This window comes from Leopardus geoffroyi, chromosome C2 (genome assembly GCF_018350155.1).
Source record: "Leopardus geoffroyi isolate Oge1 chromosome C2, O.geoffroyi_Oge1_pat1.0, whole genome shotgun sequence".
Lineage (NCBI taxonomy): Eukaryota > Metazoa > Chordata > Mammalia > Carnivora > Felidae > Leopardus > Leopardus geoffroyi.
In genome coordinates this window covers 121,158,370-121,185,491 of record NC_059333.1, presented here as the reverse complement: position 1 = coordinate 121,185,491, position 27,122 = coordinate 121,158,370, and the positions used below count along the sequence as shown (strand labels likewise).

Sequence of the window (27,122 nt, the reverse complement as noted above, 5' to 3'; positions counted from 1 at the left end):
GACTACAGAGAAGCTTGTAAGTAAGAATCTGCAGATATAGTCCTGTCTCTTGTTGGCTTGGAGTTTAATATTACCTACTTGGTCCATGAAAACCTAAACTGAGAAATAAATAATGAAAAGGATTGATAGGGGAGCAAAACCTCTGAGTTATGTGGAAGAAACAAACTTAAAACATTCTTGATGTGACAAGCTTTCAAACTAGGTTGCCAGGATTCCCACAGTTAAGCTGCATAAAGATGAGTTTGCAATGCTCAATTTAAAAATTCAGAAGACAGTCACCCATTATTGATAATCACTAGGCACAACAAATAGGATTAAATCCTTAAGACCTGATAAGTATCATATAAAAACCATAAAATAAGTATGTTTAAAATGACTAAAATCTTAAGGAAATGAAAACATAAGGAAGTAAAACAAAAGATTTGGAAAGTAATCCAGTAAAACTTAGAGAAAAAAAAAGTCATTTAAAAAATTAATGAGTTAAAGTGATTGAATAAGGAATAAGTGAGATTTGGACACAGTATCAAGAATGCAAGAGAGAGAGCAAGAAAGAGGAAAAATAAGAAATGTTTAGAGACACAAATTGGAATGAGATGATCCAACATAATGTGTATGGTTTGTTTTTTTTTTATGTTTATTTGAGAGAGAGAGAGAAAGCACGCACATGATGGGGGGAGGGTCAGAGAGAGGGAGACCAAGGATCCGAAGCAGTCTCTGCATTGTCCCATGAACCATGAGATCATGACCTGAGCTGAAGTTGAAGCTTAAACAACTGAGCCACCCAGATGCCCCTCCAAAATAATGCTTAATGGAAGTTCCAATAGAAAACAGAGTAATATGGAGACAAAGTAATATTTGAAGAGATAATGGCTGAAAATATTGCAGAATTAATGAAGGGCAGAAGTCCTTAGATTCAGCAAGCTTAATGAGTCCCTAACAGGATAAATAAAAAATTAATCCTCCCCTAGACACCTCATGAAACTAAAGAAAATAGAGTTTTTATGGGTAGCATTTTCCTACCACTAAGATATTGAAATAAATTCACCTTAAATAAGGTTTAAGATGTTACTTTCCAGTAACAATGTGAAATTTTCACTGGTCTATCTGTATATTCACTATTCATCTTGTGACTAAGAGCTTCACTTTTTGAAGTTTTTTTTATAAGTTTTTGCCATGGAACATTAGTATCTAAATATTAATTAGCAGTGCTATGAGGAAAATATTTCTTTTCGTGACTAGTTTTCTTATTGAGGAATCTAATGAAATATGCCATCAAATAACTACCATTCAACTTCTTCCAAAATGTGTAGGAACTTTAAAGTCATTGACTAAAAATAGTAGCAAATCTTTGAAAAGTTTTAACAAAAATCTGTTAGTTTTCCTTCTTGTCCACTCATTTAGTTCACTTTTAGGATTTTTTCTTTCTGTATCATAAAATTACTCATTTCTTTTTCCTTGTGGTTTCCATTCTGATTGTTCTTTTCCTGTTTATTTTTCATACACTTTTGCGGAACAACTATATTTGCAAGTCACTTAAAATGGTTTATTCCTCCTATGTTTCAAAAGTTATATAAACAAAAACCCACCTTGCTTTATTTAATTAGCCCTTCTTTTTTTATTTATTCCACCTTATTATTATATTACTGCACTAGCTAGTCAACAGATAAATATAATGGGCCCTCGGTGAAAATGATTACCTCCATAAATAATCTCATTTACCCTGTTGGGTCAACTGTTTTGATGTGGGCCGGAGTTAGGCGGAAGGTAATCTGCATGCTCCCAACACGTCAAACTTCACTTTGAAATATTCTGACTTCAGCCCTTACCAGCATTAATTATTTATTAATTTATGAAGTGAACATTCCCTGGTCACGTAAGCAGATGATGAGGTGAGTGAGTGAGTGAGTGTGTGGAGAGTGGGGAGAAGAGGATAGGAATCTCTGGCATCCTTTCCTCTTACTATGCATACCTACTAGCATGTATACATTCACACTGCTTTTCCAAACTAGGTTTTCCCCTGTAAAACCACTTCTTAATATTCTATGCTTGTTATTAGATCTTATTTTTAACCATTGTTATGTGCTAGTAAATGTGTATATGAGATGTAAAACTAAATCCGTTAAGCTTCTTTTATTTTTCTAGCTTCCAGTCTGTACTTTTGGACATTCTGTATTATTTAAATATCTTTTAAAAGTTTCTTTCCTTACTTATAGTCAGTCAATTATGAATTTTAAACTTAACAACTTTTGTTTCAAACTGCACACTTAAAATTTTACTCCTTATGTTTGCAGTTGGTGTGCATACTATTTTATCAGGATATGAGTTTTTCAGCAAGGAAATGTTCCCATTTTCTTTGTACATTTCCATATGCAAAATGAGTTTAGATTTTTAAATTTTCTTTTAAATCACCAGGCTAAGTTTTTACAGTCATTCTTATCTAATATGTCTTGGATATTAAATTATGTTTGTATATTGTTATTTAGGTGACTATTATATGGTTAAAAAGATTTTGGAGGAAAACAGTTCAGGTGACTTGAACATAAATTGCGTAGATGTGCTTGGGAGAAATGCTGTTACCATAACTATTGAAAACGAAAACTTGGATATACTACAGCTTCTTTTGGACTACGGTTGTCAGGTACAAGGCTAGATAATTCTATCCAGTAGCTTCTAAGTACTGTTAGATATGCCATATTTTCTTCTTTCTTTCTAGTTTTCTTCCACTCCCCCCTCCCTTTCTTCCTTCTTTTTTTTTTCTTTCTTTCTTTCACCCTTTATTTGGTCTTGAGCCACTAAATGTTTTAAAAACAAACCATGAAAAAGCCTTTTTATAAAAAGTATATTTTGACTTGATTTATCTTTTTTCTCCCAATTTTGACTTTTTCCTTCCTTATAAATGTTTTATAACATCTGACAGGTAAATTATCATGACTTATTAAAGATGGCTTTGTTTTTATTACTTATGTTATTACTATTTATATTATATATCTAAAAATAGTACAAATGTTCTGGAAGTGTCAGGGAAACAGATATTTCTGTGGCCCGTGTAATTTACAAACAAAAGAACAAAATGCTCCTGACTCACGATGCAATTTTTAACTTTTATTTTGTCCTTTTAAATTTTATTAATTTTTCCTTTTTGTCTGAAGTTTAGTGTTTGCTTATAACTAAAAATGAAAAAAAAAATTTTAACTGGAAAATACAGACCTTTCTGTTTGTCTTCATATCAATTCAGGTAGAAAAGCAGGCATGCATATAAGTCTTGAAAGAATTCAGTCAAGAGATTGTGAAGGAAATTTAATAATATTATTTTCCTTTTCTTTTGGGTTTGCTTATGATGGGAGCACATGAATTCTTGCACTTCTTTTTTTCTTTCAAATAGCATGATTGTTTGCTCTGTTGGAGCTTCAAATTAATGAGGCTTTTTATTTTAGTGGCATCAGGAAGCACTCACAGAAAATTTAAAAAATATAAGTAAGTTTTATGTGTATTTTTACTGTGTGTATATATACATATGCATTACAATATATGGCACTTTCTGTGTACATGCATATTTGGAGTAGAAAAAGAAATTGCCTTCCCAGCAATTCCAGTTATCTAGAACACCAGTGAGAACCAGAAAGTAACAAAAAAACATCTCTGAGCAGTAGGTGCCGTGAATTTTTCCATTTATGAACTTTAGTCAATAGAGTACTGGAGCTCTCCTTCAACTTTAACAAACTTATAATACTTACTCTTCTAATCCATAGAGAATTAGAGGGGCAACAGAAGGGACATGAGGGCTGCAGAAAAACAAAATGGGGCACAGTACCTCTGACTCTCTTTAATAAAGAGGTCAAAAGCATTACATATCTGATAATCTCTGAAGAAGTTGTATGTTGGGATGGTAATCAATGTTTATAACAATGGCCCAGAATAAGTGAGGAAAAGTTAAATTATATTCAGTACCTATTGTTTTGGAAGAAAGAAGAATATGTACAGTACTTCTGAAAGCAGAAAGCTTCCATCAAAATAGTTTAAATTTCAAAGTGAAACACTTAAAGGCATAAGCTTCAGTGACCTAGAAAATAGTTACAAAGAAGGACCCTGATGATTCTGGATAAAAGAAGTATTATAGTATTATAATCATTTTTATCTTTTTACATACATGATCCTGTGTATATAATAATTCTGCAGTATACATGGTTCCTGATCACATTTGAACATCATAGCCAGCCTATATAGCTGTTATATTTTATAGACCGGAAAACTGAGGCTCATAGACTTTAATGAATTGCCCAAAGTTCTAAAGTGAGTGAGAGGAAAGCCAAGATTTGAACCTGATCTTCTGACTGCAAATCCCATGCTCTTTCCAGTTCACTGTGTTCTGTCTCAGGTTATCTCCGTCTTACCTATCAATCAACAGATGTCCAAAGCCTTTGGTTGGGTGTGATTGTGGAAATGAATAAGTAAAACATGAGGTCTGTACTAAAGGATATTAAAACTAATTGGACAATGAAAGTATAGTTGACCCTTGAACAATACAAATTTGAACTGCATGGGTCCATTTATATGTGGATTTTTTACAGTGTACTACTGTAAATGTATTTTCTTTACCTTATGATTTTCTTAATAACGTTCTTTTTTCTAGCTTACTTTATTGTTAGAATACAGTATATAATACACATAACATGCAAAATATATGTTAATTGACTGTTATTGGTGAGGCTTTGGTCAACATGCTATTAGTAATTGAATTTTGGGGGAGTCAAAAGTTATATGCGATTTTTGAGTATGTGGGGGGTGGACACCCCTACCTAACCCCTGTATTTTTCAACTGTACATATGAATTTCTAATCAGTTAAATAATGCAGAAGTGTATTTGATAAGTACTGAGTGTATTATAATACTTGACCTTTGTGTATTACTTTGAGGTTAAAAAGTGCTATTATGCATTTTATCTTGCGTTATGCTAGTGGCTCTCAACTGGACAATTTTGCTCTCCAGGGGACATTTGATAATATCTGGAGACATTTTTGGTTTCGCAACTGGTGGATGGACCACCACTGGCATGTGGTAGGTGGAGGGTAGGGATACTGCTAACCATCCTGCAGTGCACAAGACAGCCCCACAACAAAGAATTACCGGGCCCCAAATGTCAATAACGTCACTATTGAAAAACCATGTTTTATGGTTAAACTTTTGTGCTTTACAACAGATGTTTTGGAAACATAGAAAAGAGAAAGTCACTGTGTATCTGCTATCAAGGTTTCATGGAAGTGTGTCACTTGAGCTCAGCTTTCAAACATTAATAATTACCAATATTTATGTAGTGCTATTGTATGCTAGGAATCTTAAATATATTCACTTCTTTAGTCCTCACCACAGCCCTATGAGATAGGTACTATTATTATTTCCATATTATAGTGGAGAGAACCAGTATACAAAAAGGTTAAGTAACATGCCCAAAGGTACAACACAAATGGCAGACTTGGAATTTGAACCCAGGTTCTGGCTCCAGGGTCCATGCTTTTACCTACTACTGAAACTACTCTCAAAAATGTACAGATAGCTCTGGAATAGGAGATGTGGAAAAGGATGTAAACAAAAGCACATGCAATGTATATTTTTGAGACAATGGATAATTTAGCCTTCTGAGGAAATTATTTGGGCTGGATGGCAGTGGGAAATATCTGGAAAAATAACTAAAACAAAACTAATGAAAAGGGCCTGAATGCCAGGCTAAGGAATTTGGGTGTATAGATAGTCGGGTCATTAAATGATTTTTGAGGAAGAATGTGATATGTCCAGTAATATTTTAGGAAAACCATTCTAGTGGCTGTGTTCAGTATAGATTAAAAAAAGGAAAGTGGGGGAGGCCATAGCTTGGGTGAACAGTTTTTACAGTAATCCAGATACGAAGAGGTTAAAGCCTGAACTAGAATAGTAGCTACAAGAATAGGAGGAAAAATGGCAGATGTGAAAGATGTTATGAAGGAAGAGTTGATAGAACTTAGTATTTAAATTTGGAGGGGAGAATTTAAAAAGTCTAGGATGATTTGGAAATGTTAAACATAGGTGGCTGGAGAAGGATGAAAGAAGTTAAGTCAAGCGTGGGGCAGAGAAATGTGAATTCTGGTTTTAGTCCTATTTATTTGGGGGGTTTCAGGCAGTCTCCAATACACAGTTACACATGAAGATTAAATCTCTAGGGAGAGGTCAGGCTGGAGAGATAGAGCAGTCATGGACATGGGATGATCACCTGCATCATGAAAGTGGATGAAATTACCGAGGAGAGCAAAGGGCTCGTGCTGATTCTTTCTCAGGGAACATCTATGCTAATAAAGGCAGTAGAAGGAAAGGGTTCCATTAAAGGAATTTGGGATAGTGCAGCATTGTGAACACCAAAGAAAGAGTTTTAATGTGTTGCTTAGAAATCAAAGAAAATGAGGGAGTAGAAGAGGCACTGGATTTTGAAACTGGCATCAGTAGAGTTAGAGAACATGATATGCATGGGTTTGAGAAATTTGACAGAGTGAGAAAGAAAACTTGAGTGGTGAAAAGAAAGACAGGATCAAGTCAGCCTAGCAAGAGTGAGGAAGTATTTCATGTTTTGGGAGATGGGAGCTAGGACTGTTTTTTCTGTAAATGAAAGTTCAAGTGCCTATAGAAGAAAATCATTAAATAGAATACCAAGGTGGAAAACACCTTTGGAAAGAAAATAAGAAGCTTCTTACTTTGAGCTTAGGGGAAAGAGTATGGGAATTGTTGAAAAGACATTCTGAGATGGGAAGGAATATAGCAAGCACCCTCGTTAATACATAATAAGTATACATATTGAATACATTGGTATAAGGGAGGGATGGTCAAATGTTTGTGAGAAATTGGGAAGCAAAACTAATGACCTTTTGTCCTAACAATATTTTAAACATTATTTGAAACTTTTTCATTCAGAACTTCCTTTGATTTATCAAATAAATATGATTTGTGCAGAATAAGTTAATCGTAACTCCTTATTTACACGATTTTTTTTTTACACAAATAGTTTTTATTCCTGAAGCTTATCCTTTTAAGCATTGAAAGATTTAACATGAATCTTTCTTTATTCTTCACAAAATAGTGTATCTGAATATAATTTAACTTTACCATCATAAGTGGGAATCGTTGAGAATATAATTGTTTTATTTTGCTTTATATAATCTGAAAATATTAACATGTTTGTCCTTACATTATATGGCTTCAGACTGCTCTGTATTGATAGCGATTTTGCTATATTGATATTTTATCTTTTCATTGGTCAGCTTTTAGCAATTTTTTCACTTCTTTCTACTTTGTTAGTTTTAACCTAGCTGTTTCCTTATTCAGTAAAGACTTGGAGAATACTTGGGAAAGCCAGTTTTCCTTCATTTATAGACAACTCTTAAGTCAGTATGGTTGAGGCAATTCCTTCTGGGAAATAATGCCCATGAAGTTAGTTTGTGACAGCTCAATATAGTTATTTTGGAAATTTGCAGTTGCATCCATGGCTATGTTTCAGATAGTTGGAGTTGACTGGTGCTTTGACTTGAAGAGCAGTGCCATTACTATAATTAGCTTTATAGGTTAAAATTAATCATAAGTGAAATGTTTAGTAGTAATGAATACATAATTCTTTTTGTTTGCTTCACCTGACCAAGTATGGTAAAAACTGAAGAGAAATGTTTGCAAAGTAGAAGAAGAATGATGCTAAATTCAAAGAATAGGCTACAGCCCAGTGAACCCTAAAAGTTTTAAGGGATAAAATAATTACATTTCTCATTAGAGTGGGGGGTTTTTCCTGTGGCAATATATAGGCAGTTCCTAATGATTGAATGTGGCCCCCAATTCTTTCTTTGGTGTGCTTAGTCCTATTTTTAGATATCCAAATAAAGTCTTCCATTTTTAGTCCTATTTTTGACATCTAGAGAAAGTGAATGGAAGTTTTATTCTTTTCAGCTACAAAGAATACTAAAGATCTGATAGAGTTTCATTTTCAAAAGAGAGAGGATGTTGATATCGATGGTTGTCAAAGACTATGACAGTTTTTCAAGTGTACAAATTGAAAATAATCGGGTCATTTTTTAAGATTAAAACATTATTTATCCCCATGTTTCCCTTCTCCCTTTATAGCTTTCTTTAAGAAAACAAAACAAAACAAAACAAAAAGAAACACAGAAACCTGATGTCACAGTTGCCAAGTATAATAATAGGACTGTAGACTTTGTTGCAGTGTTGGAAAGTCCCTATTCTCAGCTTCTATTTACTTTTTCTTCCAGTCAAAGTTGGAGTTTCAAAATGAACTATAGTTTGGGATTTTTAAAACTATAAAGTCACTTCTCCATCTTGTCTCTAAGGACATTGGTGGCCTAGTTTTTTGTGGCTTTTACTTGATAAGATTGCTAATATCAATGTCAAATTTGTACCATTTCAGTCAGCCATGTATGTTTTAAAGTTGAGAACAGAGGGCTCCCCTTATCCTCATGGTTGCATTGATGATAATTTTTATTAGACTGAACATACCCTGTACCAGTAGTAATAGCCCTTGGCAATTTCTTTAATACATCTGGAATGTTAAGATTCTTTTGGTTCAAAGTTCAAAAGTAAAGATCTTGAAAAAAATTTTCAACTGTAAATATGGCATGGATCCATTAATAAACCCTTCTCTTCAAGCATTTATTATTTCACCAGTTTATGCAATGAAACCAGGACAGAAATTTGTGTGTGTTGTGGTACACAAAAGTACTGCTAAGGCCAGCAAATGTACTATTTATTTGGATAGTCTAAATTTTTAAATATTTAATATTACTGTATATAATACAGTTTAAATTTAAAGAGTTTTATTTAGGAATTAGTAAAAATAAATAGTTTACCTTTTTATCCTCCATTTTCATTTTTAACCTTTTTTTTTTTTTTAAAGTCCGCAGATGCACTTTTGGTGGCAATCGACTCTGAAGTAGTGGGAGCTGTTGATATACTACTTAATCATCGACCAAAACGATCATCAAGACCAACTATAGTAGTTAGTACTCTTAAATATTTATTAATTTGGATTTTTAAACCAAAATAGATCTGCCCCATTGCCATTTTTTTCTTCCCCCAAATTTATTTTGTTCTAAAGAAATAGTTTTTTTTACTGTAAGGTATTGCCTTAAAGTAAGTAGACACTTTGAAGAATAATTAATATTGCTTTCAGGAAACCTTTTTAAAATTAGTGATATTTCCATAACTTTGTCAGTGTGGATCAGTATTTTTAGTTTTGAACATTCTATAGATTAAGTTGAAAATTCAGGTTAGTTTCCAAATGGATTTATGAATTAAATATATACAGTGAAACCATAAAACTGGAAGAAAATGTAGGTGAATATTTAAGTGATTAGGAGTGGAAAGACTTTGTAAACTTAAAAGCAAAGGACAAAAATCATAAAAAGCAATGGCACAACCATTGGCTGTATAGAAGTTAGATTTCTGAAATTCAGACATTGAAAAAATTTAGAAAGCAGATGGATAATTGCAAAATATATTTCCTATATATCACAAATTAATCTTAATAATTGACAAATTGATGAGAAATATCAAGATGAGAAAAGGACATGAAAAACATCTCAGAAAAAGATTAAAAGTTACTACTAATAACACATGAAATACTAATTTTTGCTTGACAAATTAGCAAACATTTTTAAAAATAATGATCATTGATTGCAAGGGAGTAGTTCAGTCTCACACACAATTGGTAGGGAGGGTATTTTGGGAAGCAATTTGGCAGAATGTGTCATAAACAAGAAAGATGCTCATATTTTTTAGTGCTTCCTCCTCTAGAAGCTGGTCAGAAATGTGGACAAAAATGTTAATTGTGATCTTATTTGTAGCAATGAAAAAACCATATGACACAATTTAAACACCCCCAAATAAAAGATGGGAAATAGTAATAATTACATATATATTAAAATGGTATTTTTCAAAGAATATATACAAACCTGAACAAATATCACATAAGAAGTCAAAAAATGAGAATAGTAAACTGGACATACAATATATAGTCCAAAGTTAAAAACATGCACAGACAAGGAACTATGAAATGTAGCAAAATGTTACCTCACAGCAGTCATCTCATTGCTAAATTAAGGGTATTTTTTGTGTTACTCCTTTTTTCTTTATTGCTTTTATAATTAGGAAGATAGCCACTAATCAAATTCTACTTTAAAAATGATATATTTGTTATATATCAAAATTTAGCAATTACAACCTTCATTATTGGTGAGGAGGTAGTAAGACAAGCAGTTTATTTATTTATTTATTTTTAAATTTTTTTTTTAATGTTTATTTATTTTTGAGACAGAGAGAGACAGAGCATGAATGGGGGAGGGGCAGAGAGAGGGAGACACAGAATCTGAAACAGGCTCCAGGCTCTCAGCTGGCAGCACAGAGCCCGACGCGGGGCTCGAACTCATGGACCATGAGATCATGACCTGAGCCGAAGTCAGACGCTTAACCGACTTAGCCACCCAGGCGCCCCTAGACAAGCAGTTTAAATAATTGCTGGTTGTGTAAACTGGCTATACTCAGAAAAATATTGTTTTACAAAAGAATTATAACTTGGTTACAGATTATCTGCCATTATCTGAGAACAATGAGAAACTCTGCTAAATTGCATACTTTATCACATATTAACTGAAATATTTTACTTTCATTTAGATATTACAAAGTTTGTGTAAGCATGACTTTCTCCAGAGGAGTGTACCAACTAGTTTAAGTTGTGGCGAGAGACCAACAGGAGCAGAGAAAAAAAGGCCAAGAATACAGCCCCTGTCCAAAGGGTCAGAAATATCTAGACTCCTATTCAATTTTCTGTCACCTGTCTTGCAGTCATGATTATATTTTGGTATACTTATTCCACTTTCTAGCCTTTTAACCCCTTTACTTTTTTGGCAGGGAGTAGGGGTGTAACCTGCCAGGGTACTGGAGCAGCTGACTAGCATTCTTTTATCACCATTACCACTGTCAGTCGAATCTTGAGTTGTACTCAGTGAAAAACACTTTGTACTTCATCTGTAACCCAAAGGCTTATCCAGCTTTTGCTTGAGTACTTCCAGTGAGGGCAGGATCACATTTTAACAGCCCTAATACTTTTTGACAGGCAGTGTCAAATATTTTTATACACTTTTTTTTTTTTTATCATTTCAGTGAATTCATTCTGTATTCTTGGCTTATCAAAATTGTCTATTGATAAATTTTGACTTTCTAATACAGGTGGGGTGTTTTTTTTTGGTAGTATGTAGATTATATAATGAGCAATTAAATTATGAATTTTAATCTTCTAATAATGTTTTTCATGTTAAGTATGTTTTATAGGAAAACTGAGGACATTTTTCTTTTAAGAGAATAAATATAATTTTCTTCTCTATAACCAGTAATAAGGAGAGAAAGGGCTAAATTTTTAGACTTCTTTCTTATTTTTAAATAAATTCATTAATTTAAAGTCCCCAATAAATAAATGGGAAGTACATAAAGAAACTATTCATAAAAGAAGAGGAAAACAGCTTAAGTGTGTCAAAAAATAGTAAAATTTAACTAGTAAAGTAAATTAATATTTCATGGTAGTTTTTTTGTGTGTGTTATAAATTGGGAATGACCATGCCTAGTGCTGCCTAGCTAAAGTGTGAAATGGGTATATTCCTATATTATTGGCAGTGTAAAATATGAAAAGAATTTTGGTAATATATATCAAAAGCTTCAAAACTGTTCATGGCCTTTAGACCTATTATTCGACTTCAGGGGTTCTGTGGTTAATGACTTTATTCTAAATTTCAAAAAAGCTGTATTCATAAAGATGTTTGTGGTAGGTTGTTTAAATAAAGAAAATAAAATATCTTGAGCATAGATCTATGAATTTTCTTAAATTGCATACTAAATTCTAAATACACGAATTTTATTTCCCAGAAATTCTGGGCTGTAGCTTTTTTTTGCCCCCTCCCCCCTTTTTTTTTAACAGAGGGTGAGAGAGAGAGAGAGTTCAAATGGGGGAGGGACAGAGAGAAAGGGAGAGAGAGAATCCCAAGCAGGGTCCATGCTGTCAGCATGGAGCCTGATGCAGGTCTCAACCCCATGAACCGTGAGATTATGACCTGAGTGGAAACCAATAGTCAGACAACTGGCTGAATCATCATGGAGCCCCTGGGCTGTAGCTTTATGAGATTATTAAAAGGGTCCTTGGAGTTCAAAATATTAAGGACCATTGTTTTGTTTTGTTTTGTTTTGTTTTGTTTTGTTTTGTTTAATGTTTTATTTTTTATTTTTGAGAAAGAGAGAGAGAGACAGTGAACAGGGGAGGGGCAGAGAGAGGGAGACACAGAATGCAGAAACACGGTCCAGGCTCCAAGCTGTCAGCACAGAGCCCAATGCAGGGCTCGAACTCACCAACCGAACCGTGAGATCATGACCTGAGCCGAAGTCAGATGCTCAACAGACTGAGCACTCCAGGTGCCCCAAGGACCATTGTTTTTAATCATTGATGCCAAATCACTTATATCAAAGATGTCCCTAAAAGGAGGTGTAATAGAGGTCTAGAAGGAGATACTATAAAATGTTTGTTGCTTTGGAGGAATATGGGAATTTTTATTCTTTCTGCTTTTCTATATTGTTCGGATATTTTATAATGTGTATGTATTACTTTTATGATATTAATAAAAATTACCAAAAAAATTCTGTGAACTTGACAAGCTTATGCAATGGAATCAAACATATCTCCCGGAAATGTGTGTGAAAAAGTGAGAAGTATTGGGAAGAGTATGCAATAGTCATAAAATAATCAACCATTTTATTTAACCCTGATTCTTTATTTACATAGTTTCTTTTTTCATGTCATGCCATCACCAGGCCCATGAGCCCATGTAGTGAAAGCAGAAAGAAACTATTCATAAAAGAAGGCTCCAGTGTAATACAGACCTGAGTTCTGATCTGCATTTTGCCACTCTGTTGCATAGCTTGGGCACATTAACTTCTCTGAGCCTCAGTTTCTTCATGGGGATTATAATGCTCAATTTTGCAGGCTAATATGGGGATGAAATGAGGTGATAAATGTAAAGTGCCTAACAGTTTCAGGAGTGACTCATTAATAGTAGTTAGGATTGTTAGTGTTTTCGTGCCTTTGTAACAGGAAGTAGTATAGGTATTGATTGGGAATATGTAGAGAATTCTACAAAATGAAGAGTGCTTCCTATTTACTTATCCCTTTCAGGCAGGTTCACTGCTATCAATGTGGCAAGATTTGCCATAGAGGTGGAATTTTTAAAATTTTTCTCATGCATTTATACTCTGCCTATTTTTAACATTTCTGTTTTTCCTTTATATTCTTTTTCTAAGATTCTTGTTATCATTGTCATGCATGTTTCCATAATCTTGTGAAAATTAAACACTTTTTTCTAAAGTATTTCTCTAGGTATTTTCACTTCTTTGTTACAAAAATAGAACTCTAGATGTATGAATGTATCCTATTGAAGATTTTTGACTGTCATGATTTATTGTATTTATTAATTAAAATTGAGTTTTCAGGTTTCAAAAAAAAAATTTAGTCCTGGTAAAATGTTATCATATTTCTTAACATAATTCTTAAGTTCTTTGTGCATTCTGATTTTTTCATTTCATTTTCAGATAAATGTGTTGTTTTGCAGTCATAAATAATAATTTTGGACATTTATATAAATATTTTTCAGAAACTAATGGAGCGAATTCAGAATCCTGAGTATTCAACAACTATGGATGTTGCACCTGTCATTTTAGCTGCTCATCGTAACAACTATGAAATTCTTACAATGCTGTTAAAACAGGATGTATCTCTACCCAAGCCCCATGCAGTTGGCTGTGAATGCACATTGTGCTCTGCAAAAAACAAAAAGGACAGCCTCCGACATTCCAGGTTAGAAAGTTAAGGTTTTGATGAATAGGTGTGTGATACAGTAAGGTATGTCAGTGAAATTTTTGTTGTTTATCTTTCTATGCAGCTTTTAAGAAATATGGTACTGGGATGCCTTATAAAAGCTAAACTTCTAGTTCTTTTGCTTAGTATGAGTTTTACATTTTTAAAAAATGTTTACTAAGTGATGAATAATTAGCAAAATCCTTCAAATTATGAAAGGTTTACCTCATACTTCTACTGGTGGAGCTTGAAGACACTATTTGCTTTTTGAAAGCAGAGTTTATTAATCTAAGAGAATTTTCAAATAATGGGAGGGGTGGAGATACCCCTTCTTATTTATAAGGAAATAAATATTTTCTGTCTGACTAAATATTTAACTTATTATGCCTCTTACTTCCCCTTTCACACAGTATGCAAGTTTTTTTCTCTTCCCATTATCCCCAGTCAAAATGTTGAGAACAACTGAGGAGAAAATGAACAAGAAAGTATCCCATTTTGGACAGGTTGAGCAAGATCACATACATGGGCATGTTGTATAAGGTTCTGGGCTAGACTTGAGATCTAATTTTCAGCAGAAGCCTATATATAAATCATCTATGTAGTAATCAAATATAGTTGAAATTGTATCACATATAATATTTACTGTGGAAATGTGGTCTCGAAGTCCTAAGAAGCCTGTTGACAAGCTGTTTTTACAGTATATGAAATTAACTTTAAAGCTGCAAAGTATTCACCCTTACTTCTTCCTTACCTTAAGAACAGATCTTTGGTAGATTGACAGATAGTGACAATCCATAAATTGAGAAAGTCTCCTGGGAATCAATTTAATGTTTATTTGCAGAGGTTGAGCTGAAAAATTTTTCTATTTTCAAGTTGATTTACAGTGAGATCTGTTTTTCTTTTTGATAAGATCAGGTTGATAGCTATGGCTTTATCATTTACTTTTTAGTTTTAAAATGACTAGTCTATAAGATGACCAACAGAAATGATCTTTAAGGCCTCTTCTAGTTTTGAAATCCTTTATTAATATTAAATATAAATATTTCCAGATTGTATGCTTGTTAGATAGGTGTGTAGTTGAAGCAGCTGAGGGTAGAGGAGTTGGAGCTGGAGAGAACACTCAGCCTGGCTTCGTTTGAGGCGGGGAAGACGCTTTGTTCTGAAATCTTTTAGAGAAAGAAAAGAGAAAGGAAACCATAAAACAGACTCTTAACTATAGAGAACATACTGAGGGTTGCCAGAGAGGAGGTTGGTGGGGGGATGGGTTAAATGGGAGATGAGTGTTAAGGAGGACACTTGTAATGAGCGCTGGGTGTTTATTATATGTAAGTGATGAATCACTAACTTCTACTCCTGAAACTAATATTACACTATATGTTAACTAACTGGAATTTAAATTAAAACTTGAAACAAAACAAAATAAAATAAAGTAAGATGAAATAAAATCAGGTAATGTCTTTCATCTTTTATGTTTTTTTTAATATTTTTGGTTATACTGTGTCCTTTGCATTTGTAGATAAAGCTTAGAATGAATTACCATTTTTTATAAAAATACTTGCTTGAATTTTTTTTTTTTTAAGTAGGCTCCACACCCAACGTGGGGCTCAAACTCACAACTCTGAGATTAAAAGTCATGTGCTCTACTGACTAAGCCAGCCAGGCACCCCAAATTTTTAAGAGAAGTTGCATTAAACCAATTTGGAGAGAATTGCCGTGTTAATAATATTAAATCATTCAAACTGTGAACATGGTATATCTCTCCATTTTATTAGATCTTCCTAATTACTCAGCAGTGTTTTCTAGTCTTCAATGTATAGGTCTTATACTTCTTGTTTACAATTCATTCCTAAGTATTTTATCTGTTTTGATAATACTGCACATGAGTTGCTTTCTTACTTTCATTTGCAGATGGTTCATTGCTAGTATATAGAAATAAAACAGATTTTTTTGTATACAGGTTTTGTATCTTGTGATCTCACTAAACTCATTAGTTCTAATAGGGTGTTTTCTTTGTTTGCTTGCTTGCTTTTTAGATTCCCAAGGATTTTTTACATATAAGATTATATCATCTGTAAATAGAGATAGTTTTACTTCTTTTCCAGTCTTTGGGCCTTCATTTTTCTTGCTTTATTACACTTACATTTTCTTGCTTTATTATCCAGGGTGATGTTGAATGTAAGTAAGACTGAATATCCTTGCCTTTTCTGGACTTTCTATTTGGGAAAGAATTCAGTCTTTTAACATTAAGTATGATGTTAGCTATAAGTTTTTCATTGATTTCCTTTATAAGAATAAGTAAATTCCTTTATATTTCTAGTTTTTGAGGGTTTTTTTTTTTAAGTCAAGAATTGATTTGGGATTTTTGCCAAATGCTTTTTTGCATCTATTAAGTTGCTCATATGGTATTTGTTCTTTATTCTATTTATATGATGTATTATATTAATTTATGTTCAGATGTCAAACTAACCTTGCATTCCTGGGATAAACTCCACTTGGTTGTGTTATATAATACATCTTAGGGGTTACTGAATTCATTGTGCTAATATGTTAAGTATTTTTGTGTGCATGTTCATGAGGGATAGTGTTCTATAACATCTTTTTCCTATGTCTTGTCTTGCTTTGACATCAGGAGAACACTGGTCTCATAAAATAAGTTTTGAAATATTTCCACCTCCTCTATTTTCTGACACAGTATTGTTTAGGACAGACACTATTTGTTCCTTCCTTACATGTTTGATAGAATTCATCAGTGAAGCCATTTGGATCTAGATTCCTTCTTGGCAGGATGGCTTTTAATTTCTAAGTCAATTTTCTTAATATAGGGTTCTTTGGATTTTCTGCTTATTCTTGAATCTGTTTGATAATTTGTGATGGACTAGGAATTTTTCCATTCCATCTATGTTGTCTAATTTGGCATAAAGTTGTTCATATTCCTTTAATATTTTTCCTTTCTATAGGATCTCTTTTTATTTTCTTATTTGTGTCTTCTCTTTTTTTATTGGTCATTATAGCCCAGAAATTGCCCAGCTACAGTCTTCAGGTCAAATCCAGCCCACCAACAGTTTTTATAAATAAAGTTTTATTGAGATATAGCCAACCATTCGTTAATTTATTGTCTGTTGCTGCTATCACTATATAACAGTAGAGTTGAGTAGTTCTCAAAGCCTAAAATGGTTATTATCAAGCCATTTACAGAATGAGTTTGCTGATTCCTAATCTACCTAAAGGCTTGTCAGTTTTATTGATCTCTTCCAAGAAACATTAATTTCATTCTTCTCTGCTGTTTTTCTTTTTTATTGCTTCTGCTTGGATTTTTATTATCTCTTTCTATTTATTTTGGGTTTGATTTGCTCTTCTTTTTCTAGCTTCTTAAGTTAGAATTTAGCTTATTGATTTTAGATTTTCTTTATTTTTAATGTAAGTATGTTCAAGATATTTTCCAATTATTTTGTGATTTCTTTGATTATTAATATTATTATTATTATTATACTTCCTTTTTAAGAGAAGTTTTAGGTTTAACAAAACTGAGCAGAAAGTACAGAGTTCCTACATACTACCAAATTCACTCCCTCCCCAGCTTCCTGAAGATCAGCATTCCTCACTTGTGTGATATCTTTGATTCAATAGATGAACAAACATTGACCCATAATTATCACCCAGATAATTAGGGTTCACTCTTGGTGTTGTACATTCCAAAGGTTTTGACAAATGTATAAGGACATGTAGCCACCATTCATAGCTTCATAGAAAATAGTTTTACTACCCTAAAAATCCTCTACATTACACCTATTTGTCCCTGCCTCACCTCAAACCCCTGGCAACCACTAATTTTTTTTTTTTTTTTTTTTTTTTTTTATTGTCTCAATGGTTTTAACTTTTCTGTAATGTCGTATAATTGGAGTCATATATAGTATGTAGCCTTTTCACATTGGATTCTTTCACTTAGTCATACATGTAAGTTTCCCTCATGTAAGTTTCCCTCACATGTTTTCATGGCTCGACAGTGCATATCTTTTTAATACTGAACAATATTTTATTGTATGAATTTTCTACAGTTTGTCCATTCACCTACTGAAAGACATCTTAATTGCTTCCAAATTTTGGCAGGTATGAATAAAGCTGTTAGAAACATTCATGTACAGGTTTTTGTGTGGACATAAGTTTTCAATTCATTAGATAAATACCAAGAAGTGTGATTGCTGGATCATATGGTAAGAATATGTTTACTTTTACAAGAAACTATCTTCCAAAGTACCCACACCATTCAGCATTCCTACCAACAAAGAATGAGAGTTGATGTTGCTCCACATCCTTACCAGCATTTGATATTGTTAGGGTTTGGATTTTAGCCTTTCTAATTGGTATGTAATGGTACTCATTGTTGCTTTAATTGCAGTTCCCTAGTGACATATGATGTTGTACATCTCTTTATATGCTTACTTGCCATCTGTATATCTTCTTTTGTGAGATGTCTGTTCAGATCTGTTGCTTATTTTTTTATTTATTTTTTAATGTTTTTAATGTTTATTTTTAAGAGAGAGAGATTGAGAGGCAGAGCATGAATGGGGGAGGGGCAGAGAGAAATAGACACAGAATCTGAAGCAGGCTCCAGGCTCCGAGCTGTCAGCACAGAGCCCGACGTGGGGCTCAAACCCACAAACCATGGGATCACCACCTGAGCCAAAGTCAGACGCTTAACCGACTGAGCCACCCAGGCGCCCTTGTTGCTTATTTTTTAATTGTGTTGTTTGTTTTCTTATTATTGAGTTTTAAGTGTTCTTTGTATACTTTATATACAGAGTCCATTATCAGATATATTTTTTGCAAATATTTCTCTCAGCCTGTGCCTTGTCTTTTCATTCTTTTCATTCATGGTCTATTTATTTGTTTATTTATCTATCTTGTTTATTTAAATGTTTATTTATTTATCTTGAGAGAGAAAGAGAGCTAGCACATGCAAGCAGGGAAGGGGCAGAGAAAGAAGGAGAGAGAGACTCCCAAGCAGGCTTCTGTCTGTCAGTGCAGAGCCCCATGTGGGGCTTGATCTCAGGAACCGATGAGATTATGACCTGAGCCAAAACCAAGAGTAGGACAGTTAATCAACTGAACCACCCAGGTGCCCCCTGGGTTATTTTAAAGTGTGTTGTTGTACTTGAACATATTTGGGGGTTTCCCAGATTTCTTTTTACTGGTGACTTCTAATTTAATTTCTAATGTAATTAATTGATTGGAGAATATACTGTATTTAAAAAAACATTTTTTTAATGTTTATTTTTGAGAGAGAGAGACAGACACAGAGCATGAGTGGGGGAGGGGCAGAGAGAAATAGAGAGACACAGAATCTGAAGTAGGCTCCAGGCTCTGAGCTCTGAGCACAGAGCCTGACATGGGGCTCGAACTCACGAACTGCGAGATCATGACCTGAGCTGAAGTCGGATGCTTAACCTACTGAGCCACCCAGGTGCCCCTACTGTAATTTGTAAATAACTTTATTGAAGTATAGTTCATATATAATAAAATTCACCCTTCTGTAATATGCACAGAGTTGGACATTGACCATCATTATCTAATTCCAGAACATCTTATCACTCCAAGAAGAAACACCATGCTCATTAGCTGTTACTCTCCCAGCCCCTGGAACCACTAAATTTACTTTCTGTTCTTGTGGGTTTGCCTATTCTGTATATTTCATATAAGTGAGATCTTTCAAGCTGACCATCTTATTGGTCATTTGCTTATCTTCTTTGGAGATGTCTGTTCAAATCCTTTTCCCAGTTTTTAATTGGTTATCTGCCTTTTTATGGCTGAATTGTAAGAGTTCTTTATATATTTTGGATACAAGTCCCTAATCAGATACATGATTTGTAAATCTTTTTTCAGATCCTGTCAGTTATATTTTTACTTTCTGGATGGTGTACTTTGAAGCATGGAAGTCTTATATTTTGGTGGAGTCCAGTTGATCTCAATTTTGAAATTATAGCTAAGATACCATTGCTTAATTTGGAGAATGCACTTTTTATGATTTTGTTCTTTTTTTTTTTTAAACATATTAAGACTAGTCCTATGGCCTACTATGTAGTCTAACATAGAGAATATTCTATGTACTTTTGAAATAATGCATATTTGGCTGTTTTGGGGTAAACATTCAATAAATATCAGTTTGAACATATATTCTTTCATAGCATTTGAGTCTTCCTTATCCCTACTGGTTTTCTATCCATTTATTCTATCAATTTCTGGGAGAGGAATATTAAATCTCAGAATGTATCAGAATATATAATTTATCCTTGTCAGGTGCAGTGTTCTGTAGATGTCTAGTTGGTTAATGGTCTTGTTTAATTTTTCTCTTTCCTTTTTCTCTTTCTTTATATCTTTTGTCTGGTTGTTCTATCCATTTTTGAAAGTGGGGTATTAAAGTTTCTAATTGTTATTGTTCAGTGTCTATTTTGTTTCTGTTCATTTTTTCTTCATAATTTTAGTACTTATTGTTACAAATATGTTTATAAATGTTATATCTTCTTGGAAAGGTTCACCTTTTATCATTATAAAATGTCTGTCTTATCACTAATAACAGTTTTTTTTTTTATTTTAAACTCTGATGTTAATATGGCTACTCTAGCTTTCCTGTGGTTGCTGTTTGCATGATATATCTTTTTCCAGACTTTTACTTTCAATGTATTTGTATCTTTGAATCTTAAGACAACATATAGTTAGATTATGCTTTTTTTTATAATCTAGTCTGACAACTTCTACTTTTGATTCGATTGTTTAAACCATACACATTTAATATTATTAACATAGTTGTATTCACATATGTCATTTTTCTTTTTGCTTTCTGTATGTCTCCTTTTTTGTTTTCTATGTGTCTTATATCTTTCTTGTTCCTCTATTCCTTCATTAGTGCTTCCTTTTACATTGAGTGTATATTTTATTTATTTATTTTAAAGTTTTGTTTTTGTTTTTTTAAATTTTTATTTGTTTTTGGGAGAGAGGGAGAAAGAGCACAAGCAGGGGAGGGGCTGAGAGAGACAGAGACACAGAATAGGAAGCCAGCTCCAGGCTCTGAGGTATCTGCATAGAGCCTGATGCGGGGCTCGAACTCACAAATCATGAGATCATGACTTGAGCCAAAGTCAGACACTTAACCGACTGAGTCGCCCAGGTGCCCCTACTTATTTATTTTAGAGTGAGAAAGAGAATGGAAGAGGGGCAGAGAGAGAGAGGGAGAGAGGATATCCCAAGTAGGCTCTGTGCTGTCAGCACTCAGCCCAGCATGGGGCTCGATCTCATGCACCATGAGATCATGACCTGAGCTGAAATCAAGAGTCGGGTGCTCAGTTGACTGAGCCACGAGGCACCATGAGTGTATATTTTGTAATGTAGCATTTTAATATTATTAATGAATTATTTATTATATGTTTTCAGGTTTTTTTTTTTTTTTTTTTTACTGGTTGCCCCAGAGCTAATCATATGCATCTTATCAGAATCAGCTTCAGATTTATACTAGCTTAATTCTAATATATGGAATGCTATATATGTGTGTGTGTGTATATATATATATATGTAGTCTCTTTTCTATCCCTTTAATTGTATTATTGTTATACATATTTCATCTATTAATGTTATAAACCCAACAGTGTATTGTTATAATTATTATTTTACTGTCATCATTTCCTTAGTCTATTATAGCTGTAGTCCTGACCACTTATTTTGTGCTGCTGTTGGTGAATACATTACACATGTATTACATTTCTCTGTGTTATCATAGGCCAAACAGTACATTATTATTTTATATAATTGCTTTTTAAAATCAGTTAACAGAGAAAAGTCTGTATTTATAGTGTCTTTTATAATTATATAATTTTGCTGGTGCTCTTTGTTCATGTGGACTTGTATTACCCATCTGGGATCACTTGCTTTTAAGAGCTTTCTTTAGTATTTCTTCTAAGGCAGGTCTGCTAGGAACATATTTAATCAATTTTTGTTTTTCAGGTAAAGTTCTTATTTTGCTTTTACTTTTAAAGAATAATTTGGGTGGTTATAGTATTTTTGATAGTTTTTTTCTTTGAGCGTTTTGAATATTGAATGCTCCCTCTATTGTTTCTACTGAGAAGTCTGCTGTTAGCCTTATTGGGGTTCCCTTGTAAATGCCTCATCATTTTCCTCTTGTTGTTTTCAAATTTTTCTCCTTGCCTTTGACTTTCAGCATATTTATCATGATATTTCTGTTTGAGTCTCTTTGTATACATCCTTCTCAGAATTTGTTGAGTTTCTTAGACATGCAAGTTGTTGTTTTTCAGTACTTGGTAAATTTTGGTAAGTTGTTAGCCATTATTTTTTCAAAACTTTTTTTCTTCTTTTTCTTGTGTCCTTGTATACCCATTATGAGTATGTGGTTGTACTTAAAAGTATTACATATCTCTGTGGATTTCTGTTCATTTTTCTTCATTCTTTTTTTTTCCTCTTTGTTTCTTGGCTTGTATAATCTCTATTGATATATCTTCAAGTTTTGTAGTTCCTTCTGTTACGTCCTGTATTATTTTGCTTAGGGCTGTCATAATAAGATACCACACTGGATGACTTAACAGAAATTTATTGTCTTACAGTTCTGTAGCCTATGAATCCAAAGTCAAGGTATTGGTATGATTCATTTATTCTGAGGACTCTGAAGGAGGGATCTGTTCCAGGCCTCTGTTACTGGCTTGTAGATGGCCACCTTCATGTTCAGAGAGTATTCTCCCTGCATGTGTACCTGTCTCCACACTACCCCCCACGTTGTTATAAAAACACTAATTATATTGGATTTAGGCCCACCTTAATGTCTCATTGTTACTTGATTACCTTTGTAAAGACCCTGTCTACAAATAAGGTCACATTTTGAGATACTGGTGGATAGACTTCAACATATGAATTCTAGGGATACACATCTCAACCTATTGCAAGCTCCTCTAATGAATTGAAAATGCAGTTATTGTACATTTCAATTCCATAATTTCCATTTTGTTCTTTTTCATAATTTCTATCTATTTATTGATATTCTCTGTTTGATGCAACATTGTCATCATGCCCTCTTTTACTTCTTTAATCATACTTCCTTTAGTTTTGGAATATATTTATAATGGCCACTTTGTAATCTTTTTCTGTTAAATATGACTTCTGGTTACTCTCAAAGGCAGTTTCCATTACCTGGGTTTGTTTTTTTTTTTTCTTTTTCTCCTTGGGTATGAGACATGTTTTCTTATTTCTTTTCATGTCTCTTAATTTTTTACTGGAAACTAGACATTTTAGATAATATATTATAGCAACTCTGTGTGCCAGTCCCCTCCATTTTCAGGGGCCTATTGCTGTTATTTGTTTGTTTGTTTTATTTTGTTTTTTTTAGCAACTGGCTGGATTATTTTAGTGAAATCTATTTTCCCCCTTAGTTGCTGTTTGGTGAGGGACAGCTTGACTTTTTCTTGCACATCTAGTATTTCTTTGTTTGAAATCTGGACAGTCTAGTATATATTATAGCAAGTCTCAATACTCTTTTACTTTTCTAAGGTTTTTTAAAAATTATTTTTCTGGTCTGCTGAATCTTGTCTCCCTGTGAGGTACAATCATTGATCTCTGTGCTTAGCTTATTTTTTTTTTCTTATTTTTATTTTTTAGCTTTGATTCTTTTTTTTTCATATTTATTTTTTGGGAGAGCACAAGTGAGGGAGGGGCAGAGAGAGGGGGACAGAGGATGTGAAGCAGGCTGTATGCTGACAGGCTGACAGCAGTGAGCCCAATGTGAGGCTCAAACTCACGAACCAAGAGATCATGTCAGATGCTCAACTGACTGAACCACCCAGGTGCCCCTTAGCTTTGATTCTTAAGGGTCATTTTAGGGTCTCTGTAGGTGAGCCACTAATTTGGTAGAAGTTATGTTAATACACTTTGGGCCTATAAGAGTTCTGCTGTCTCCTTATGAATCTGTGGGTTAGTCAAAGTTGCAGCCATTTCTCAATAGTTCTTGTCTTTTCTTTTTACCAAACTGTCTGATGTTCTCCACATATGCCTAATACGTTAGTCTGCCAGAGATCTCTGGAGACCTTGTATGAATTATTTTACGGCTTTTTTCACTTCCAAGATCTCGCTGTTAAATTTCTAGTTTGTCTACTGTTTGTTTCTACTCAGACTCCAAGCTTGGTTTTATAAAACTGCAGGTTTTCCTTGTTCATCTCCTCCAAGTCCAACCCTTTCAGCCATCAGAACTGTAGGTTTTTGCCTCCAGCCGAATTGATTTTCCCCTTTAAGCACAAAAGTACAGGTCTACCAGTCTCAGGCTGGAAAACTGCAGTTCTCCTTGACAGAACTGGGGGGGGCAGAGGTGATGGAGGTAGCCTCAGGCAAGAAGACCACAGATTCGAACCATTCTTACCTGAAGCTCTAGCAGTTTTTCAGTAATTGATTCTCAGTAGATAATTTCCACTGCCCTGAAAAGTTGATTTTTTAAAAATACAGTTAATTCTTGAGCACTGTGGGAGGTAGGGGCACCAACCCCCTGTGTAGCAAAAAAATCCATGTATAACTTTTGACTTCGCAGAAGCTTAACTACTAATTAGTCTACTGTTGACTGGAAGCCTTACTGATAGCACAGTTAGTCAACACATATCTTGTATGTTATATGTATTATGTACTATATTCTTATAATAAAGTAATCTAGAGAAAAGAAAATGTTATTAAGAAAATCATAAAGAAGACAAAATACATTGATAGTACTGTACTGTATCAAAAAAACCCCACAGAGGTGCCTGGGTGGCTTAGTCGGTTTAGCGTCCGACTCTTGGTTTCAGCTCAAGTCATGATCTCGTGGTTTTGTGGGTTTGAGCCCTCCATTGGGCTCTGTGCTGGCAGTGTGGAGTCCGCTTGAGATTCTCTGTCTCCCTCTCACTCTACCCCTCCCCTACTTGCTTTGTCTCTCTCAAAAACTTAAAAATTTTTTTTTAAATCCCACGTAAAAGTGAATCCATAGAGGTCAAACCCATGTTGTTCAAGGGACAACTGTAATTGTATCCATTGGTATACATATTTTTTGTGTGTAATGGAATCATTGACCTCTTCACACCACCATTACTTTGATAGTATTTTGAATACCAAATTGATAGATTTTATAAAATGAGTCAGCCCCGTTACTTGTCAGATTCCATCTAAGTACTTTCTATACAACAGTACTTGATTATTACTCTAACACAATTGGTTGCCACCATTACTAGCTGTCACTCTTGCTGTGCATTTTGTCATTAATCCTTAATATATTTTGAGACATGATAATGTTGGTTAATACAGAAGTCATTTTTTTAGACGTAATCTGATAAAATTAATATAGAAATATTGATAGAAACAGAACAGTTGCTTAGTTATACAAATTTTTCTCAAGTTTTTGGACAGTTTTGTTGTCGGCAAATATCTCTTTAGAAATCCTTAAGACAGCTATACTTGTTTTATTGAATAGCTAACTTATCATTGGATTTCACAAATACTGTTTTCTTAAAAATGCATTATACAAAATTTACTTTTATATCTTAAGTAAGACCTGAAACCTATACGGTAAATAAGGAATATTTCAATAAGTTTGTTTAAATAAAAATTTATGGGCACCTCAGTGGCTCAGTCGGTTTAGCATCATATCCTCTGTCCCCATCTCTCTCTGCCCCTCTCCTGTGCATGCAATATTTCTCTCTCTCAAAAATAAATAAACATTTAAAAAAATTTAAATTCCCACATGGGAAAGTTCAATTGCAAACAAAGGAAAAAGACAAACAAGAAACTGGGAAAAAGTATTTAGAACACTTTGACTAGACAGAGGGCTAATTTCTTTGATATGTAGATCTTACAAATTGATTAAAAAAAACAATTATCAGAAAAATAGGCTAATGAAAATGAACAGGCAGTTTACAGAAGAAGTATAATGGATAGTGAACATACAGGGATGCTTAAGCTTATAAAGAAATGCAGAATAAAGCAACTCTAGAATTCCAGTTTTTATCTGCAAGAGTGGCAAAATATTGATGATGATGTAGGGAGAAATGAGCTCTCCTTATTGTTAGTGCTTTGGAAACATGTTAGAATTTAAAATACACATGCCATTTTATCCAGCAATTCTAGTATGCAAAAGATATGTGAACTAAAGAATATTCATTGCTGCATTATTTATAGAAGTAAACAATTAGAAGCAACTGAAATTTCCATTAATGGAGATCTGATGAGCTGCCATCAAATGGAAAACCATCCAGTTTTAGAAAAAAATGACATGACTCTATATGTAGTGACATAGAGTTGTTCCTTTACATAGTATGTCTGATTATGTTTGTTTGTGAATTGAAAATATCAGGAAGGTATTGACAATTCTCCTAATGTGACCATCTTTGAAGAGTAGAGTGGTGGAAGGAGAATTAGGGACCATCATGTTTCTGAACTGCTTGCTGTTTTTAATAACAAACATGTATTAATTATGTTTAAAAGAAAATACACATTATATAATATCTACCAAATTGAGAAATTAAGAATTATATGCTTACAAATTAAAGATATATAGCAAAAATTTTCTGCTTTGCTTCCTATTTATGTATTGAATATGAAACCTAATTAGTTTACAGAAGGTAAAGGGACATGCTTTTCTGTTAGAGAATGTGCATAAATGAATGATTTCGTTCTTTTTTTTTTTTAAAGGAGAGAGAAAGCACTAGTGGGGGAGGGACAGGAGAGAGAGAGAGAGAGAGAGAGAGAGAGAGAGAGAGAGAGAGAACCTTAAGCAGGTTCCACATCCACCACTGTGAAATCATGCCCTGAGCTGAAATCAAGAGTCGGACACTTAACCAACTGAGCCACGCAGACACCCCAGTGATTTCATACTTAAGATTCAAAATATCTTTAAAAAAATAACCTGGTTGAATAAGTCATATGTTACATATATCTAGCATATGAAAGCAGTCTCATCACTGAGGAAAGAAAAATTTAATAATCATTCACATCATATTCAAAATGTATTAGTTATTAGCATATTTCATTTAAAATAATATTGGGTTCAGGAATAGAAATTTTTTAATTAAATTGGATTGTAAAATACAAAGACTTATTTTTTTTAAGTCTTCTTATGCAGGTTATCCTGTAATAAGTATATTATAGTTGTTTTCTTTTAATTTTACAGTACTTTAATTTTAAATTTATGAAAATCATAGGTTAAAAA

At 33.5% G+C, this 27,122-nt stretch overlaps 1 protein-coding gene across 9 annotated transcripts in view; it reads left to right on the top strand.

Moving 5' to 3' along the window:
* The window catches only part of TRPC1 (transient receptor potential cation channel subfamily C member 1), a 65,511-nt gene that overhangs the window by 12,151 nt on the left and 26,238 nt on the right, over window positions 1-27,122 (top strand). For 4 of the 9 annotated variants that reach the window (XM_045503404.1, XM_045503402.1, XM_045503403.1 and 1 more), the window contains exons 2-4: window positions 2,484-2,638; window positions 8,915-9,016; window positions 13,707-13,909. In XM_045503404.1, the coding sequence (XP_045359360.1) occupies window positions 2,484-2,638; window positions 8,915-9,016; window positions 13,707-13,909 (460 nt within the window). The remainder of the gene's footprint in view (window positions 1-2,483; window positions 2,639-8,914; window positions 9,017-13,706; window positions 13,910-27,122) is intronic. The other 5 variants (XM_045503405.1, XM_045503410.1, XM_045503411.1 and 2 more) reach the window with 3 other exon arrangements.